This window comes from Falco rusticolus, chromosome 4 (genome assembly GCF_015220075.1).
Source record: "Falco rusticolus isolate bFalRus1 chromosome 4, bFalRus1.pri, whole genome shotgun sequence".
Classification (NCBI taxonomy): domain Eukaryota; kingdom Metazoa; phylum Chordata; class Aves; order Falconiformes; family Falconidae; genus Falco; species Falco rusticolus.
In genome coordinates, this window is record NC_051190.1 from 93086644 (window position 1) to 93107524 (window position 20881).

Below are 20881 nucleotides of genomic sequence, written 5' to 3' on the forward strand. Positions count from 1 at the left end.
CTGCAATGTTTTAAGCAGTACCATTTTATCTGAGAATTTGTTTTGTCTACTCAGCTATCATATTTAAAAAGGCAAAAATAAATGCATACACAGAACCAACTAGAGAAACTAAACGCTGTACCACAAGACATATTTTGCAACTTGATTTGATACTTTTAGATCTAATCAGAGATCAATCTTTCTTAAAAATAAAAAAGAAAACTGGTGATCATCTACAGTTTGACCATTCATAACATAATTTGTGCTAACACATACACTCAAACATATAAAGAACAGCTAAACTTCTTCAGCAATTATTCTTTTCATGTTTAATAAAACAACCCCTATAATGTTGGACTCATTAAAAAATGGTATCTCAAGAAAACCACTGTCATTGATTAAAAAAATAATGCTACATAAAGACACACTTCAATTCAGCAAGATAACTGTGTGTGTTTTAAGCATGGGGTAGATAATCAGCTCCATTAGGACTAACCAAAGGTTTTAAGCAGTGGACAGGAACAATGCTAAGGGCATGCAGTGAGATAAATTATTCTGGTTTAATGATCTCTCAAGGTGGTTACTCTATTAAAGTCCATAAGGTCAGAATTAGAAGGGTTTTTTTTTGTGTGGTGTTTTTTTTTTGTTTTTTTTCCCTTCTTTTTCTAAACATTTTCTGCAGTTTTGGAAGTCTGAAATGAACATAGTTTTTAGCATTAATTTCAAACATACAGGAAGCCATGACCGGCAATTCTATATGGGATTGTTCAGATGAGAGAATAAAAGATACTGCAGCATCATTCTCCCTTATGCACCTTCCTCTTGTGCTTACAAAAACACTCTAAAAGCAGAGATCTCTGCTGGTGATAAATCAACAGAAATTTTGAATCTTACAAGTAGGAATGAAGGCAAACCAAACACATCGCTGACTTGGTATCTTGCAGTCCAGGTAACAGAACACAGGAGTAAGAGGTTGGACAGATTTACACATTTAATCAAAGACATATTTCTCAAACACAGAGATATTGTTACACATTACAAAACTCAGAAAGAACTGTAACAACTGTGGCAATAGAAGTCGACACTTTATGCAGAATTTCAAATCCTGTATAGAAGTCTATGAAGAACTAATAGTAACTAGGGCCTGAATTTCCAGTATTTCATGTGACCTCCTCCTGTCAGTTATTACTCCAGGCAAAAATGTAGTGTCTTTCTGAGAGAATATAAGGGGTACAAACCATACAGAACCAGTTCTGAACATTCTGGGGTTGAATGAATACAGCTCAGGGCAGGCATTTTTCACTGATTGTATGATAGGGGAATCACCTCATCTCTGTGTTTTGCTTGCATTCCCCTCACTTTGGAGAGAATTAACCTTTGAAACTGGTAGGCTAAAAAAAAATATTTATGAATTGTTTAGTAATCAGTGAGTATCTTGAAATGATCAAATCATCTTCAGTCAATAACCACTTATCTTGGAAATACTGGTCTATAAATGACATCTGACCTGAGCCAGAATTTAATCTCATGGGTTTTTCTTAAACATACCTCTCCTCCCCTTGCCAAAAAACCCCCAAACCTAAATGTAAGCAAGTTCAGATCAATACTATGAAGATACTGTATTATGCTTACATTTAACAATAGTTTCTAAAGCATTAGAATTGAAAGAAGAAATGAAGGTTGTGACACTCACTCAATGCAGGGCAGAAGAAAACTGACCTTTTTTTCTTGGCCTTCGTACTTAGATTTCACTGCTGCCTATTCTTACCAACGCTTTCTGTGTAGCACTTTATAAATCCATTAAGCACTTGCAACTTAAAAACCAAATGCAGTTCTCATTTCCCTGCCTTACTGGGGACAGAGCAGAACTGCAAAAGTCCCTGAGAAGGGCAGTAGTATGAGCCATGGTATGAAAAGCTTCCACAGAATGAACAATTGAATATAACAGAATTCTTCAGCCTGGAAAAGAAATGACTGGATGGCAAAGAAAAGGTTAATAGACAAAGACTGTTTGCTACATCTTTCATTGTAAGAGGCAGAGTTCATCAACTAAAATGAACAGGAGGCACATTCACAACAAATGAGTCAGCTACAGATCACACAATTCAGTAAAGTAGTAAAATGTGGAATTCATTTCCGGTGATGCCGTAAGTTTACACAGCCTTAAAAAGGTATTGGATAACAACATGAAAAAAGCTCATCTTAAATTACAGGCACTGTCTCTGAAATACAAACTGCTGGAGGCTGGGAAATCATTCTAGAAAAAAAATAATGACAACTTGCCCCATTCTGATGATTTCCCTGGGCCTCTGCTATAGGCTACTGCTAAACAGATGATACTATCTGTACCAGGCAAGACTTTTCATAGAAGGTAAGTCAACACTCCCTGCTTGCAACATGTGACAACAGGGAGAATCATTTGCTCTTCATGATAGTGCTTCAGTTTAATCGCAAGTATCTCATTTTTTACCTCATTCTTCCTTTTTTCTACCTGTTCTTCAGAGACCACAGATACAGAAAATTAATTTTTGACAAACTGAAATTTTTGAATTTGACTAGTGCTCTCATTTTCCTTTAATACTGCTATGGTAACAGGATAGATGTTGGGAGTCTGGCTATCTGAAAGATCCACTTCCCTCTCAAGGTACACAGAATTTAATGCTTCCTGAAAGAATGTTTACAGATGAGGCTGTTGGTACAGCTAATCCTTCTTCAAAATATCTAGGCAAACAGCAGAGAATTCTAAGAACTGGCAGTATGTAAACACTGTGGTATATTTATAAATTCTTAATGAGCTATCAGGTATGAAAAGCTCACCTTGCATAATGTAATTTTGATGACCCATATTATTTTTTTCCCAAACTGTACAAGTATACCTTTTATAATTAAATATTTTATATATATATCTATACGCACATGTGTTGAAAGAACTTAAACAAATGCTTGTTTCCCTAGAAGCTTCCCATGTAACACTATCTAGAATGGAATTTGCATTAAGCCCAAGGCCTGGACTGAATCAGTTGCTGCTGATGCGCTTCTTCTCTTATCTGCTTCTAAGAAAAAAACATCTGCTTAGATTTTTTCTTGCTGTATCTAGGTCAAATAAACTCTGACCCTTGAATAGTGGAGTTGCGGGACTCAGTTTGAAAGCAAAGTCAGCAGGACAAAGTTTAATCTACAATGCATTACCAGACACTGCCATTTTGATGGAAGAATGTAGTGCTAATATAATATTCCAATTAAAGTTACGTATTGATACTAATTAGGTTTTTAATGGTTAGGATCTCTTTGAGTACAGACCATTCTCTAGACTTCTTGAAAAAAAAATCCATTAAGTCTAAGATGAAATACAGCTGCCATGCACTCATTTTAAAAGTAACAGGCAGCAACACAATGACTTGAGGTGTGATGGTTTGTTTCATCTCTATGTCTCATTGTTTTATGGATGTTTCTGACTGCTGCTGGCTCCATTCAAAGATGCAACTGGATGCTCCTTATATCTGTGTATTTGCTCCCTGGAAGTGATATAGGACACGTTCAAAACCCATTTGTAATAATACTACCACTACTACGATTTGTACTATTTGTACTGCTAATGTACCAATACGGCTACTGCTTTGTACTAACTAATTCCTTCCCTTCGGTTTCACATACAACTTTTTTCATGGTAACATGCACTTTTAATCTGATAACTAGTAGGTTTCCAACAAAGAGGTAAAGCTTTAAAGCAACAAGGTTAATGGTACATTTCAGTGGTATTCATTCTGTCAGCATTAAGGTGGAGTAAAACAAACTCTCAGGTAAAAAAAACACCCCTCTAATAAGCTTGGATTATTTCAGTGATCCAATCTGAAAAACAGACAAACAGTTTATTATAAAGGTGAAGGAAGGAAGACACAGCTAATGAGTGGGGAAACAAGTAAGAACAAGTACATTTGAACAGGAATCTTTCTTGGTGGCAAAACCAGCTCAAGAAGTCTGAAATTCTATATTCAGGCACTTATTGAACCTTCAGTGTCCAAGTCTAGGCCTTGCCCCACCCCTTTAAAAAAAATAATTACAGATTGAATAAATTACCTTTTTTTTTGAAAGCTTGGCATATATGAAAACAGAAGCCACATTTCCTTCTAGCAATAGGTATTATTTACATAATTAATATAAATTATTGTATTATACATTATATATTATATATATTTGTATATATATATAAAAATAAAAATTATTTTTGTAATTATTGTCTCAGTGCAGTACTGTATTCTTTTTTGGCATTTTTACTGAACAAAAAGTATATAGTTACTTTTAGTATTTAAACATGGTGTCGTCTTTGATTTGTACTGCAACCTTAAGCATGTTCACTTGTACTGGAAAATACCTCATCTTTAACATTCAAGTTAAACACTCTTGATATAAAGATTAGCCAAATTAGAAAAATCCAGTGGACTTTTAACAAGTACTGTGTTGTTTTTTTTTTTGTCAAACAGTTAGAAACTCCACACAAATAACCTAAGATGGAGGTGACCAACACAACAGTCACAGATTCCAACCTAATGGCTGCTGTGTGACAGATGTGGGACTAAAGATCTGCTTACTGCAAACATCATAAGTTCTCAGATGTTTTACAGCAGCTGACCATTGGTGATTGATTACCACCATCAATAAGGAGAAAGGTAGGAGAAAGTGGCTAATGTCCAGCAACTGGTCAACATAACTGTGACACAAACACTTCTGCCCCAGGAAGAAATAGTCCCTACAGATCAACTGCTTCATGGTAACATGACTGCAAGAAGGTCAGGGGAAAAGTTAAATTTCATGTCCTAACTTTTATTTTCTACACTCTCTACGACAGTATACTTACCCAACTCTCTTGCTCAGTCTTATCTGGCCTTATAGCTCTTCACATGCTGGCTAGGAAAGAAGGCCAGGAAGAATAGTTGTGAGCTATCTTTGCCTCTCAGTTCCATTTAGTATGTGATGGGATCAGCCAAATTTCAGTGTTGGGCATCAGACAGGAAGCAGAGACATAGCTGCTACTGTAGGCTTTCTGCATGCAGGAGTAGTTCAGTTGTACATGTCTGACCTGGACTAAGGTAGTGGCCAAGAAATGCCAGTGTCTGTGGGACAGGATTTCTTAAATGATAGGTTACTTTACAAAATAGTGTATATCCATCTTCAGAGATCTACCGTGCAGACACAAAATTCACACTAGTGCCACCTGCTGCTCTACACTGTCTGCTGCAGCTCAACTAGCTAAACTTTAAATCTTGAAAATTAATTACTAGCCGACAAATGCAGCAAATTATAGCAATATGATCTAGCAGTGTGCTTCTCTTCCAGTATTTTTCCTTAAACTCTCGCCAAGACTGACTCTTCACAGTAAGTGAAGAGTATACTGTAGTATACTTGCACAATATATGCTTGCATATGCACACGTGGAGGGAAGGAAGGAAAGAGGGCTGATGGCTTGAAGGCTGGTAAAGTGAATTGTAACAAGCCAATATAGGAAAAGACTATATATTTTGCATTATGCAATAATTCAAGTGAAAATAAAAGGTAAGAGGCAGTTATTCTATTTTTTTAAGGAAAGAACTTCTAAAGTTCAGGTATTTTTAAAAAGTTTCCAGACTTAAAAAAATAGCGATGTTTTTACATTTACAGGTACATTTACCATTTATATGGAATTTACAGCTAGTATCTTCTGCCTAAAAATGCATGGGTCCATACTATGGGTCTCTTCTATGCCTATATTGATCAATTTAGGTATTTTTTATAGAAGCTGATAGTTCTTGTTAACTCAAGACTGACTGTTGGAACGCTAAGCCAATTTAATTCATAATATGAGCAAATCTGCACTGATATTAAAAAACCTTCTTACTGCTTATACTGTCTTGACAGTTAAAGGTAACACATTTAATACTTGCAGTATTTGCTATTGGTCTTAATTTGTAAGAAGAGTTTAATAGAATGGATGCCATTATAGCTCAACCAATAATCAGGAGTTACTGCAGAGAGGAGAAAATAACTTGAAAATACAACTTAACACATACCAACTATTTATGAAAAGGTAAACATCTTCCAGAGCAGAATGATTCACTGAAAGATTGCTTTTCTGTCTTAGAGAAAGACTTTATATAAAAGCTAAAAGAAAGCAGCAAACAAGCTCTTCTGAGCCTATACCTACAATATATACTGTATCCTGACTTTTACTTATATACACTACTTGGAGCTCAGTTTTCAGATGTAGTTCATCATGACATTTTTGAGAACTGTTATAACTACAATTAATGAGTTCTAAATAAACTAATGCAGAATTAAAGATTTAATTGATCTTCCCGTAGCCATTCCTTGAAAGGATACATATTTCAAGACCTACTGAATTAAAAAAAAAAAAAAAAAAAAAAAAAAAAGGCAGGGCCAATTTTGGAAAATTAAAACCTACTTCTGAAACAGGCGGTTAAAATTTTAGGATCAGCTTATTATACTAAATAAAGTAAAATATTAGTATTAGTATGTACATAATCTCTATAGTAGACTACTTTTTGATTCTTAACAGTGTTAGAAGAAAACACTGAAATTTAGTCAATTTTTCTTACCTTAGGATACAAATATCTAAAATTTCCAGCTGAATTATTTTACAGTGAGAATAAAAAGCTATTACTAGTATCTAAGTTGTATCAACACAAACTGTGCTTAAAGTGTTTTTCCTGGCCTGTGTAAACTTGCTTTACAAGCCACATCCTAGGTCATTATATATAATCATTATCATTATCTGTGCAAAAAGCCTGCAGGCAACACAACCTTGTTTTAGTAATACTGGTGTTTATCATTCTGCGAATGTGATTTTTCTATTGAGAAATACAGTCTAAACCAAAAGCCAAGTTTTATAGAAATAGTTATATGACATCTCCAGTACTCATATCAAATGTAACTTGGTTTTAAAATTTTAACAATTAGGCAGGGCAGTATTAGGTCCCAGGAGTTCTTTCACTTTTCACTACTTTGGTTCACATCACAGCACCATTCTTTCGGAACAATATTATTCCCACATGGATCACATCACTGGATAGGACTCAAGGTCATGACATTTTAAATATTATTGCTGCGATACCAAGAAAATTACAATGTCCTGCAGTGGTATCGTTAGAGAAAGTCCATGTCACTTCTATTCCCCTTTTATTGATTCCGGCTTGCTCAGGCTTAAACTCTTCTTCATCTTTGTAAGGGAAAAAGCATGTATGAAGGAACAGTTTCACATAATATCCATTTAGATTCTTGAATATGTATGCTACATATTACAAACTCCTTTACTTTATTCACCACTTGGAGGTCATTAATGTCTCATGCCAGAATAATGTCACAGTTACTACAACAACTAGTTACTAGCAACAAGACAAGAATAAAGAGGTGGAGTGGTATGTGATGGCTGCCAGCTGTAAAGGTCTGTATCCTTCATCTATGGCACAAATGCTCTGATGCCCTAAGAAACAAGAAGCCAGCCTTACCAGAGACTGGCAAGTAAAATAAAATAACAACAATAATTAAAAAAATCTCCCCACAAAATGTCTATAACAGTCACACTCACAGAATATGCTCCTTTATTTCTTAGAAAAGCAGATAAACAGCAGCCGTCTCACTTATTACTAGTTCGCTTATTTCTCTCCAGGCAAATTCTAATACTGCAAAAACTCATTAATTTCTTTCCCCCTACAACGTACTAGAAAGGAAACCGGCCAGAGACATCTAACAATGGCTGGTTGAAAAGTTTCCTGAAATAGGAGAAACTACTTTCTAAGTCAATGTTTAATTTGCTGTTGTTGAAATTTGATACAAAGTTTCTTTTCAGGCAATTAGATCCTCTCACTTCAGCACAGAAGGCAGAAATTGACAAATGTAACCAAGTGCCTAGTTTTCTGGAAAACAAACCTGAGAGAGAAAGCCTCACTTTAAGGTATTCTGCTATTCTGTTTTCAATCAGCTGTATTATGTTTCGCATCCTTATAAAATAAATACAATAAAAAGCTCCAAAACTAAAGAGTGAGGACAAGGTGCTGAAAAAAATCCAAGGTCCTCACAACTTTATGAAACAGACACAACAAAAAATACTGTTACTCTATTAAGCAGTTTTTCTTACATTAACCCCGTATTTTACTTAATATGGACTACTCCTTACAGATGAGTGTTTTTGAAAGACTTAGGCAACATTTTTCACTCTATTTTGAGGCTTTGCAAAGAGTAAGCAAGAAACTGAAGTCTATTGTCAGTAGAATTGATTTGCTCTATAAGGATCCACAACTTCATTGCAAACTTGTCTGGGGCCTGAAAAATCCAAAAGATTGAGTGTTACTGTAAGGTTTAATCTCTTTTTACTGTAAGGTTTAATCTCTTTTTAAAGTATCTATCAAACATTATCTAATAAATTACCCTGAGAATCTAATTAAGAATCTGATTAATTATTAACCTTCTCTTTAAATTAAAGTTAGCAACATTGCAGCTAACTTCTACCTTTACCTGACTGTAGGAATACTTTCACAGTTTCACAGAAATGGCAATTTGGCTGTGCATAGTAATACAGAAGACTTTGGGAGATAGTTGATTCTTAACACACAGAGTAAAATGTCACATGACTGTCTATATATTTACTATTAATGCCTCTGTTACTTCAGAAGTGGAGCCGAAGTAACTCTGTTCACATTGATCAGTGCCTAAGGGAAACTTCCTGTTTGCAAATTTCAGATGGTCAGTAAAGACACAATATTAATACTTTAATTCCAAACCTAAACCTTTGCTTCCAAATAAGATGCAGTAATTTTATGGTGTCTTTATTGAGCTGAAATTTCTGTATCAGGCTAGTGACTTTGCTAAAAATTCATCGACTGAAATGTGAGATATACATTTAAGAATTTCTTAATTATTTTTATTCAGTTAGGAAACATGATTACCCTTATATTTTCCCCAAAGCTTGAGAATCCTTTCCAGTCTTCTTCACACTGAACATTTTTGGTGTCATAATACCTGATTTTAACTTGTCTTACAGATACTCTATTCGATTTGTAAAGGTCACTGTCTTTTTAGCATTTAAACACTGCTATAAGTCAGCTTTTTACTTACATTTGGGTCTTATATAAATCAAATTTTATTTTAACTAAGAAAAAAGTAAAAAAAATATTGCTGCAGTTAATTATAATGAAATAATATTTCATTGGTGAGAATTAAAGTCACGTAACTAAGGTGTAAACAGGCCTGCTCCCTACTGATTTTGAGAAAAGTTATAAATTAAAGTAATTCTGAATCAAATGTGGATATAAAACCAAAGCATAATGTTCCCCAAAGAAAACCTGAACAAAAAAAATCTGCTGAAAATACAAGAACAATCCTGTAATTTTAACCTAACACAGAAGACCAGCCTGGTATAGTATTGTGTATTAGTTGTGCAAGAGAAAAAATACATCTCAATAAAGCAGTATTGTTCAAAACCACACCATAATTTAACACTAAATTACAGGGTGGAAAATGGCACCTTCTCCCCAAAGCTCAAAGGAATGTGTCTCTCTCGTGATAAACTGAAACAGACTGAGTGTCTTGTAAATGACAGAAGTAGCTAATCAAATCTATGTTGGCGGATAAAACTATTTCAGGAAGTTCTCCAGAATGCAGTATAATCAAGTAAAACAAACAAACACATTTTTGCCCTTATTTGACAAACTCAACTCCTTGGTGTAAAGCTTACATAACTATTTTGCTTATTTCAAAGACATTTCAGAGCCTGATTATGTGTCTGTTGAAAATACTTGATGAGGAAGAAAGAAAACTTGCAGCTGATGAACTAAAGATGTTTGCTAGCTGAGGAAGCTGCCAACTTGAATATCGGTTGAAACACTAGCTCTCTAATGGAGCAGATAGTATTAATGTGTTGCATTCAGTTGGCCAAATGTTTCTGTATGAGAAGGCTGACATGCTTTAACAAGCTTTATTTTTCCTTTGCAATGTAAAGTTGAGAAAAGCTCTGATCATAAAAGCAGAATTTTTGGAAGTATCTATTTAGGATTACAGATCTGTGTCCAAGAACGTAGTTCTGAAAATTTTATCTGAATTACATACTTCAGAAATTCACTTATCAGAAATCAATTTAACATTGTTGTAATGGTTTTTTCCCTATCAAAGGCAAAATCTTTGCAACAAAGACAAAAGTTACAAGTCTTCCCAGCCAAAACACCATTTAAATGTTGTATGGAAAGCTAATACAAATATATCTTTAGCAATTATTAGGCACTTTCTGAACTACAGCTTAGATGGGATATTATGAATAGGAGTTAGTGAAACTTGGATCTGCCTTTTGTTTTCATGATCAGTGTTCTAAATGTTATTTTACTGTCCACATAACTCGAAGTTCTATTATTAGAGTACTAGAAATAATAATAATGTTGATGGTGATAATAAAAAATGGTAGTTAACCAGTGTTATGCCACTGAGTTTTTGAAATGAGTTTTGTAAAAACCTACTATAGAGTCCAGAGCTCTCTTTTAGAAATACATCTAAAACTTCTCTAAGGTGGCAATCCGAACTTTCTGCTCTCCCACAAACTGTTTTAAGTAGGCTCACAGAAACTGAAAACCAAGAACCCCCTCTCCAAATTGTTGAATGATGTGACTGATGACTAGAAACAGCATTCAAGTATTTTTCCAGCAGAAAGTATGAGGACTCTGTGATTAGGAAAAATGCACAGCGGAATTCTTCTTGGGACCCACTTTATCACAAGCTGCATTGTATGACTTCCACCAGCAAGTGTTGCAACGTAGGGCCAAGTGAATAGTTAGCTCACAATTCACACACAGAATCCTAGTTCTTAGCAAAATCTATGTTTCCACGTGTAATTAAGAAAAAAATAGAGTGTTCAGTAAAGTTTTGTGGGGGAAATCACAAAATACCTGTTGGCTAACAGCAAGTGACTTGATTTCAGTTCAGTTCTTCAGTACAGCGGCGTCCAAATTACACACGCAAATTTTGAAGGATTTCAATTTCAATGAAATTCCAATTTCAATGTAATCAGGATATTGCCTAAACCAAGAACTTTTACAATCCAGTCGCTGATAAGCAGATCTTTACATAAGGCCGTAAATAACAAGTTTAACAAGGACAGTAGGGAGCGAGCTCCATCTTCCTTTTATAGTAACCGGGAACAGACACTGCTTCCAAGTTTCAACAGATGGCTGAACACACACACTCACACACCCACTCCCCATTTTTTCCTTGTGTGAACAAGTTACACGCAGGCTGTTAAGTTAGCACCGCGACCTGCAGCTTTACGCTCAGGTTCACAGGGCCCGGACAGGCCGGGACGGCGCAGACCCTGCGCGCCAGCGAGCCGTGCCGCGGCGGGACCGCCGCTCCTGCTCCCGGTGTGTGTCCCTAAGGACCAGCCACCGGGTCCGCAGCCTCCCGGAGCCCCTTGGCCTCACGGGGTGGGCACAGGAGCAGCCGGGCTCCGGCGCCTGGAGGGGAGCGGCGCGAACCGGGCTGTCAGCGCGCAGGGCGGCGGGCGCGGCGGGGCACGCTCGCTGTGGGGCGGCGGTGGGAGGCGGCCGGGCCGTGCGGGGCGGGGCCGGGCCGAGCCGAGCCGGACTGTGCGGGATCCCCGCCCGCGAGGGCGGCCGTGCGGGACCGGCCCGCCGCCGGCCTGAGGAGGAGGGCGAGCGGCCGGGGCCGGCGGCCTCCCCCGCGCGGCCCCGCTTTCGGCCTGGTAACCACGTACCATCTCGATGATCTTGGTCTTCCTGCCCGTCTTCTTCTTCATAGTGAAGATGTACTGGGCCAGCACCACGCCGCCCACCAGGGCGCACACGCTGGCGCTGGCCACTGCTCCCATCTTGGCCACGGCGGTCCTGTCCATGGTAGCTCGCAGGGGCAGCTTCCCCTGCGGGGAAGCGGGGCCGCCCCCCCGGCCGCTGGAGGCGGGGGGTGATGGGGGGGGGGGGGGAGGCTGGCGCCCCTCAGCGCCTGCCCGGGGTCTCACCAGGGTCCCCGCCGCCCGCCGGCCTCGCCAAGTGGGCAGCGACGGCGTCGCGCTCCGCCCGCCCCCGCAGCACGCGCCCCGCCGCCTCGGCTCCGGCGCGGGCTCCCCGCGAGACGTCACGGGCGCGTGGCCTGCCGGCGGTACCACGGCGGCGGGAAGGCGGGAGGAGAGCGGGCGGGCTGGCGCAGCAGGGCGCCGGCAGGGGGCGGTGCGGAGGGCGAGAGGCTCCTGCTGAGGGCTTTGAAAAAGAAAAGCCCTTAGCTCGGAGGGCAGGTTTTTCTTCAGGGAACGCAAAGGAACGTCTTTCTTCCCTCTCGCCCCCCCTGCCCCCCCGCACAGGAAGAAATGAGAGAGCCCGACGGTCCGTCACGCCGCTTCCCAAACTACATTTCCCAGCGTCAGCGCGAGCGGCTCCCTCAGGGCGGGGCGGGCGCGGCGGGGCCGGTACTTAAGGCGCTGGGAGAGGGACGCTGGAGATGGCGGCGGCGGGGAGGGGGCTGTAGCGCTGCCGGTTTGCGCCTCACCCTTCGTTTCGTCTCAGGTCGCGCCTGAGCGGGGGCTTCCCGCGAAGGAGGGGGGCTGCCGCCTCCGAGCAGCTTGGACTGCGCGGTGCCCGGCGGGTGCCCAGGTAAGCGCCCCCTTCCCCCGCTGCGGGGTGCGTGTGTGCCCGGGAGCGGCCCCTGAGGTGCGGGGCAAGGGTGGGCGTGCTGCGGGTGCCGCCCAGGGGCTCCGTGCAGGAGCGGGTGTGTGGGGAGGGCTGTGCTGGCGCCAGCCGGCGCCCGGCTGCAGCAGGTTGCCTCGCTGACATAACGGCGGTAACCGCCTGAGGCAAAAAAATACGTTTTCATTTGGCAGACATCGTTTCCTTTAAAGAGGAAAGGCATGCAGGCTGCTCCAAAGGAAAACAAGGGGGGAGCCCATCGTTTTTCCTTTCTCCTGGAAAAAACCGCTAGAGCCGGCGCTGCCCCACATCCCCTCAGCGGGCTGTGGGGCGGCGTGCAGGTTTGTCCTGCTCACGGCAGGGCACAGGCACTGAGCTGTGAGTTTTGAACTAGGGTAATGTTGTTGTCAAGCCACCTACTAAAGGATTAGTCTCCTCTCTCCCTCCCTCTTCTTAAAATAACAGCAGGTAGGGAGCAGAAAAGCTGATTTGTGCCCTCTCTGACCAAGTTCTTTAGCCGTGTCATTAGGGCATCTTCAAGGCGATTACTGGGTGGAGGTTTTGATGCTGTCTGTGTCTTCATTTGCTTTTCTAAAAATAAGTTCTCTTGCCAAAAACTTGCATCAGAATTGTTTCCCCCTGATACTCCTTGCTTGGAGAGAAAACTTCAGTTCTGTGACTTTCAAAACTTGTATTACTTCCTTAATGCTTATTACGAAGGCTTTTAACAATTTAAAACAAGCTGTTGTTTTTTGCCTTTTGCTCACATGTGTGAGAGACACTAGTAGTATCTCTTGCAACTAATTTGTAGACTAATGACAACAAGTTTCCTAAAGTTGGCTTCTGAACTGTGTAACTAGAAACACAAGACACCTGAAATTAACGCTTGTTCAGCTCAGGAAAGCAATGTGAAACTGACATGAAAAATAATTAATGAAAGTTGTTGCTAACAAAGTTGTTTGTACAAGCAGTTGTGTGTATACATTGTAACAATGTTTTGTTTCCTTTTCAGTAAAGAATGTCTTTGTTTAAAGCTAGAGACTGGTGGTCCACTATACTTGGAGAAAAGGAAGAATTTGACCTAGGCTGTCTGTGTGTTGCTGATGTTGATAATAGTGGCAGTGGACAAGGTAAAATCAGAGTTACATGGCTGCTAACTTATAAACTACACAGCTGCAAGTTTGCTTTGACCAATGCATACTGAAGGCTTGTTAGCAGACTTTAACTAGCCTGGCTATCTTTAATGTGTCATTGTAGGCTTAAGAAGAGAAATTCAATGCCATTTGTATATTTGTAGGTTTCTGAACATCTTGTTTGTGTTCAGCAGTAATTTCTGTCGCATCTTATTCCCTCAATGGTAGATATCTTGAAAATAGAACATTTTCAGTTAATCATGGCAGTAAAAACACATTGTAAGTTGCTGAAAATACTTAAGGAAAAAAAGGAAGGTAAGTGCTAATTAAGAATTTAGAAAACCAAACACTTCCTGCCTGGAAAATAAGGGACCATTGAAATAAGTGACTCTGCTTGAGAAAACCCTGCTTTTCTATGCACTCAATGTGAAATGATCTTTGCTGTCAGGGAGAGTTATTGTGTGTGTATGATTTTGAAATTAATATTTGGGATCTTTCTGATTCCTGCTCATCTTGGAGCTTTGTTTTTGCTTAGTAGAAGGTACTTGAGTTTGATTTCACTATTGCCGTACTCTTAAAAATATTTTCACTTTAGATTGTGCCTTTCCAGGGGGATTTGAATAAAGTTGAGCTGTTACTGATTTGGTGTACAAAATTTTTCAGTAGAAATTCATAGAATCATTTAGGTTGGAAAAGGCCTTTAAGATCATAGAGTCTAACTGTTAACCTAATGCTGCCAAGTCCACCACTAAACCATGTCCCCAAGTGCTACATGTATACATCCTTTAAACACCTCCAGGGCTGGTGACTCTACAGCATCCCTGGGCAGCCTGTTCCAATGCTCGAGAACCCTTTTGGTGAAGAATCTTTTTCTAGTATCTAATCTAAACTTCCCCTGGTGTAACTTGAAGCCATTTCCTCTTGTCCTATCACTTCTTACTTGGGAGAAGAGACTGATGCCCACCTTGCTACAGCCTCCTTTCAGGTAGTTGTAGAGAGTGATAAGAACCCCCTGAACTGCCTCTTCTCCAGGCCAAGCTACCCTAGATTCCTCAGCTGCTCCTCATAAGCCTTCTACTTCAGACCCTTCCCAGTTTCATTGGCCACCTGGGTTCACTGCTGGCTCATGTTCAGCTGACTGATCAGCACCCCCAGACAGGTTTTTTTTTCTCCAGGCAGCTTTCCAGCCACTCTTCTCGCAGCCCGTAGCACTGTGTGGCATGGTTGTGACCCAAGTGCAGGACCTGGTAATGAGTCTTGTTGAACCTCATACAACTGGCCTCAGCCCATCGGTCCAGCCTGTCCAGACCCCTCTGCAGAGCCTCCTACCCTCCAGCAGATCAACACTCCCCCTGACCTTGGTGTTGTCTGCAAACTTTCTGAGCGTGTGCTCAATCTCCTTGTCCAGATCATTGGTAAAGATATTAAACAGAACTGGCCGCAATACTGAGCCCTGGGGAACACTACTTGTGACTGGCTGCCAACTGGATTTAACTCCATTCACCACTACTCTCCTGGCCTGGCCATCCAGCTGGTGGTTTTTTTTTTCCCCAGCAAAGAGTATGCCTGTCTAAGCCATAAGCAGCCAATTTCTTCAGGAGAATTCTGCGGGAGACTGTGTCAAAGGCATTACTAAGCTCTAGGCACAACATCCACAGCCTTTCCCTTGTCCAAAGTGGGTCACCTTGTCATGGGAGGACATCAGGTTAGTCAAGTAGGACCTGCCTTTCCTAAACCCATGCTGACTAGGCCTGGTTGTCCTGTATGTGCCATGTGATGGTGCTCAAGATGATCTGCTCCGTAACCTTCCCCAGCACCAAGGTCAGGCTGGCAGTCATGTAGTTCCCTGGATCCTCCTTCCTGTAGACAGGTGTCACATTGGGTAACCTCCAGTCAACTGGGGCCTCCCTGGTTAGCCAGGGCTGCTGACAAATAATGGGAAGTGGCTCAGTGAGCACTCCTGCCAGCTCCCTTGGTACCCGCTGGCCCCATAGACTTGTGTTTTTCTAAGTGGTGTAGCAGGTTGCTAATCATTTCCCCTTTAATTATGGGGGTTTCATTCTGCTCCCCATCTGTCTTTCAGCTCAGGGGGCTGGGTCCCCAGAGAACAACCGGCCTTGCTATTAAAGACTGAGGCAAAGAAGGCATTAAGTACTTCAGTCTTTGTCAGTGTGTTTTCCCCTGCATCCAATAAATGATGGAAGTTCTCCTTTTGTTGCCAATGTATTTATAGAAACTATTTTTATTGTCTTTCATGGCAGTGAAAAGAGTTCTAGTTGGGCTTTGGCCCTTCTAATTTTCTCCCTGCATAGCCTCACAACATCCTTGTGGTCCTCCTGAGTGGCCTATCCCTTCCTCCACAGGCCATAAACTCCTTTTTTTTTTTTTTTTTTTTTTTTTTTCTTCCTCTGTTCCAGCCAAAGCTCTCTGTTCAGCCAGGCTGGCCTTCCCACCTGCTGGCCCATCTTTCAGCACGCGGGGACAGCCTGCTCCTGCACCTTTAATATTTCCTTCTTGAAAAAAGTCCAGCCTTCCTGGACCCCTTAGCCCCAAGGGACTCTGTTAACCAGGCTCCTCAACAGGCTGAAGTCAGCCCTCTGGAAGTCCAAGGCAGCAGTTCTGCTGACCTGCCTCCTTGCTTCTCTGAGAGTCTAAATTGTCATTTCGTGGTTCCTGTGCCCAAGGCAGCCTCCAGCCATCACATCACCCACCAGTCCTTCTCTGTTCACAAACAGCAGGACCAGTGGGCCACCTTCCCTAGCTGGCTCCCTCACCAGCTGTGTCAGGAAGGTCTCTTCCACACACTCTGGGAACCTCCGAGGCTGTTTCCTCTCTGCTGTACTGTATTTCCAGCAGGCATCTGGTAAGTTGAAATCCCCCATGAGAACAAGAGCTAGTGATTGTGAGACTTCTCCCAGCTGCTTTTAGAATATTTTGTCTGCCTCTTCATCCTGGTTGGGTGCTCTGTAACAGTCTCCCACCTTGATATCCTCCTTGTTGCCCTTCCCTCTCATTCTTCCTACCCATAAACACTCAACCCCATAGTCACCATCATCAAGCTCTAGACAATGGAAACACCCCCTAACATACAGGGCTACCCCACCACCTCTCCTTCGTGGCCTGTCCCCTCTGAAGAGTTTATAGCCACCCACTGCAGCGCTCCAGTTCTGCGAGTCATCCCACCACGTTTTCGTGATGCAACTGTGTCACTGTTTTCCTTCTGCAATGGCTTCCAGCTCCTCCTGTTTGTTGCCCGTGCTGTGTGCACTGGTGTAGATGCGCTTCAGTGGGGCTGTTGATACTGCCACCTCTTCTTGGGAAGGAGAAACCCTAATTCCTATGTGGTAGTTTTCGGGCACTTCTGTGGTTTCTAACACGTCAATAACCCTTGCATCTTTGCTGCTGCATGGATCTCCATCCCCTGCCTGCACTGAAACAGCAGACCAAAGGACCTTGCTAGGACGCTATCCTTCAAATATTAGCCTGCTACCCCCAGGCTTATCTCTAGCAAGGCTGGTTTTATCCCTTTCCCCCCTTCAAATCTAGTTCAAAGCTCTTTCAGCAAGCCCTGCTAACTCCTGTGCACAGATCCTTTAAGCCCTCTGAGACAGGTGTACCCCATCTGTTGCTAGCAGGCCTGTTATGGTTTAGACTGACCTGTGATCAAAAAACCCCAAAATGCTGCTGGAGTTCTGAATTGTCTTTTCCTAGTGGAAAAAAATGTAATTGATATAAAAGCAGAATTTAAACAGTGTTGTAGGAGTAGTCTGCTCTTTCGTTTTTCTCCTCAATGTTATATTTTCTTTGTTTTTTGACTAGGCTGTTCTTCCAGAGTTCAGGACCAAAAGTGAACCAGCTGGTTGCAATTGTCTAATCACAGGTCAAAATGTCCTCACTTAAGCTTAAGTATTTTTAATGAATTAATAGCTAAAATGGGTTTAGTTTACTGTTGATGGAATACTTGTTACTGAACTGAGGAAAATATAGGAGTGGGGAGGGCAGTCAGTGTTCTCTGAATGAAGGATATGGAGGTGCAAGTTTTTTGAGGCAGAACGAAGCAGCTGTTCTGAGCTTTTGCATGGGATCCTGTGGAAGTATGCCAAGCCTTTAGAGCCTGCTCAACTTGGTTTAGGAGTATTTGTGTGTTCCCCTGACTTGTGGAGAAGTTTTATTGGTTTTGATTTGCATTGATATGATGATCTATATCTAGAGGAAATAAGTGCTGGCAACCAACTTGAGTTGTTAGTTGTTATTGCAGGATGCCCTGCTTTGGTTTTTTTTAATTAATGTTTTTTGTAATTCACTAACAATAAAATGATTAATTGTTTAAAATACCAATTCCAAAATAACTCTGATGTAACTATTGCATTAATCTTTGAGATAAGGGATCTGTCTCAAGAGCAGGTGATCTCAAGGCTTAGCTTTGTTGACCTCATGTACTATTACCTGGCTCTAGTTTGCATTTCGATAAATGTCATCAGTCCCAATTTTAAAAATCTGCACTTCTGTTGGTGTGATACGTGTATGCAGAAATCCAAGATGTAGAAGCCTGGAGCTTCAAGTACTCTTCAAACTCAGAATGGGACTTTTTAAGAGGTGTGAACGTCAATCCAAAATGGTGGAATAATGCCACCACCATGATAATTGCTGTATTAAACCCTTTGTGGACAGGGTTTCCATGGATTTGCCAAAAAAAAAAAAAAAAAATTGCTAATCTTAACCTAGAAGACAGAGCTTAATCAACATTAATTGAATCATATTAATATTCTGCCTTTATGGGGTATTCTTTGAAGCACTTCTGCAGCAAACTAAAATCCACATGTGCTATTGTATTCTGTAGTCTCCTTTGGCTTTTTTTTTTTTAGATAAAATTATTGTGGGCAGTTACATGGGATATCTCCGAATCTTTAATCCACACCCTGTGAAACCTGGAGATGAAGTACAACCTGAAGACTTGCTTTTGGAAGTGCAGTTACGAGAACCAATATTGCAGGTGGAAGTGGGAAAATTTGTTTCGTAAGTCAATGTTGCAGTTTATTTAAGGCTTGAATGTGATAGTCTCTTTGTTTTGGAAGCTGAGTTTTGAGTTCCCAGACAGACAACTATTAAGCACATCTATGATTTCTGTAATATGCATTTGATCTTCTTGAATCATCTCAATATGAGAGAATTTTTACTTAAAGTATATTTGGAGAATAATCTTCTATGTAGTTGTATGATTTCTTAGAAGTATGTAGAACAGGAAAAACCTTATATTGAAAGGTTTTTTTAGGTGTTAAGATAACCTGAGTAACTTGTTATTATCTAAGATGTAATATTGGCCAGTTGTTTTGGTCTTGATAGATTGAAGATCTTTAATTCCAATTAATTTAGTGGCAATAAGTGGCCAGGTAGAAGAGAGATACTGTGAGTCTATGCCTCATATTTTTTGGCTGTAAGAGAATCTGTTTAGGAGAACTTCATTTTTTTTTTCTTAAAGGATTCATTTTCTCTCATTTTTAAAATGAAGCTCTCCTAAGTAGATTGTCTTACAGCCAACTAAATACATGATCTTAAGGGATTCATTTTAATTTTGAAGTTAACTTCTAATATTGCAGCACAAACTTTATTTTAAAATGAGAGAAAAACCTGTACTGACCATGGGAGAGACTTGTGCCCTGAGACAAAAGGCCACAACCTGAAAGGCCTGCATCAGCTGGAAACTGTTTTTCTTTTATCCAAGTTCTAATGGGCTGGCCCTGTGCTGGAATTCTAATGCCTTATCCTGTGAAATGATCTAGAACATTTTCTATAGTCACAGCACAAGAACTTTCTCTGCAGGAAATAGTATTTAGGATTGGGGGATGAAGAATGTGAATATAGGTTTCTAAGTTTATGACTTCTGCTTTATAATTTAAATAATTTAGGTTCCATGATGCTAGTACGAAAGTGAATTTTTCAATAAGTAATGTACATGGTTGCTGAAAAATACTTGTTTGGAGGGAAGATTCTCATATCCCTTTGTTTTTTGGAAGAATTAACAGCGCCTTGTTTGAAATGAATTTCAAGCTAAACTGGGAAAATAGTTGACTTTTTGTACTTAAATCTTAAAACATATTCTTAAAGGATTTGTTTTAATCTTGAAATTAACTTAAAATACTGCAGCATGAATTTAGGAAGATTAGTACTTCTGAGTTTTTCTACTAGCATCTAACACCTAAAGGTTTGGATTTGGTCCACACCTGAAAGTGATTTCAGCATGTTACTTGAATTTTATCCTGTATGCATTGTACCTGGAGTTTATCTGAAAACAGTGCTTTTTTTAACCTTCTTTACAGTGGTACTGAAGGACTTCATCTGGCTGTGTTGCATTGCCGAAAACTCTGTGTATATGCTGTTTCAGGTTAGTTTACAGATAAGTGTATTTTAAAGTTTGGGTTAGGTTAATGCAAAACTTGCTATATACAGTGTTTTGCTTGTCATCCCTGCAATTGTGCTGCAGTCACGTTCTCTCACTCAAACTCATGTATGAAGAGGAAACGCTAATTAGGTCTAAATGTTTCCCAGTGGTTAACAGAGATTTGCTGATCTGCTCACTGTGGTTTTTCTTAAATCTCTTTTCTTCTACTACCTTTGCCTGGAAAATCTAAATACTGTTTCCTCTATGTGTGTGAGGAGGCAAGTCACAAAATACCTATTCTGTGCATTAAATTGTCTCTAATACATGCTTAAAGCAAAGCACAGATATGAGAGATCTATTGATTGTACCTGCATCTTCAAAATTCAATAGACAACTACAACTTCATTTTCTCTGTGCAGGGACAGCTGTGGCTCCTTTCATTATAAAAGCATGGCCTTCTTGAAGCAACTTGCTTCCTGCTCACAGCCTTATAGGCAGATAGGTTACAAACACATGTTCTCTTTCCAGATTCTGTTGGCCTTCTGGTTATCTTTTCTGGAGACATCTGTAAAATTGATCTTTGTTGAAGGGTGATCTTTTGAGATGTACTGCAGTTCTGCAGTTTTCATACCTTCCCTTCTCTGTAATAGTGCTATGTTTTAGGATTGTAGCCTACCAGTACAATTTTTATTAAAACAATTTATTTAAAAATTTGCATTAAC

General features: G+C 40.4%; 2 protein-coding genes across 4 annotated transcripts in view; one reads left to right on the plus strand and one right to left on the minus strand.

Moving 5' to 3' along the window:
• The window catches only part of NT5C3A (5'-nucleotidase, cytosolic IIIA), a 28823-nt gene extending 16768 nt beyond the window's left edge, over positions 1–12055 (minus strand). Inside the window, exon 1 of one of the 2 annotated variants that reach the window (XM_037382874.1) lies at positions 11726–12055. In XM_037382874.1, coding sequence (XP_037238771.1) covers positions 11726–11863 — 138 coding nt within the window. In that variant the 5' untranslated portion in view covers positions 11864–12055. The remainder of the gene's footprint in view (positions 1–11725) is intronic. The other variant, XM_037382875.1, reaches the window with a different exon arrangement.
• A 370-nt stretch (positions 12056–12425) lies between these two features.
• Positions 12426–20881, plus strand: part of BBS9 (Bardet-Biedl syndrome 9) — a 311284-nt gene continuing 302828 nt past the window's right edge. The window contains exons 1-4 of one of the 2 annotated variants that reach the window (XM_037382871.1): positions 12426–12614; positions 13660–13777; positions 18646–18796; positions 20098–20162. In XM_037382871.1, the coding sequence (XP_037238768.1) occupies positions 13666–13777; positions 18646–18796; positions 20098–20162 (328 nt within the window). In that variant the 5' untranslated portion in view covers positions 12426–12614; positions 13660–13665. Of the gene's footprint in view, positions 12615–13659; positions 13778–18645; positions 18797–20097; positions 20163–20881 lie in introns of those variants that run through there. The other variant, XM_037382872.1, reaches the window with a different exon arrangement.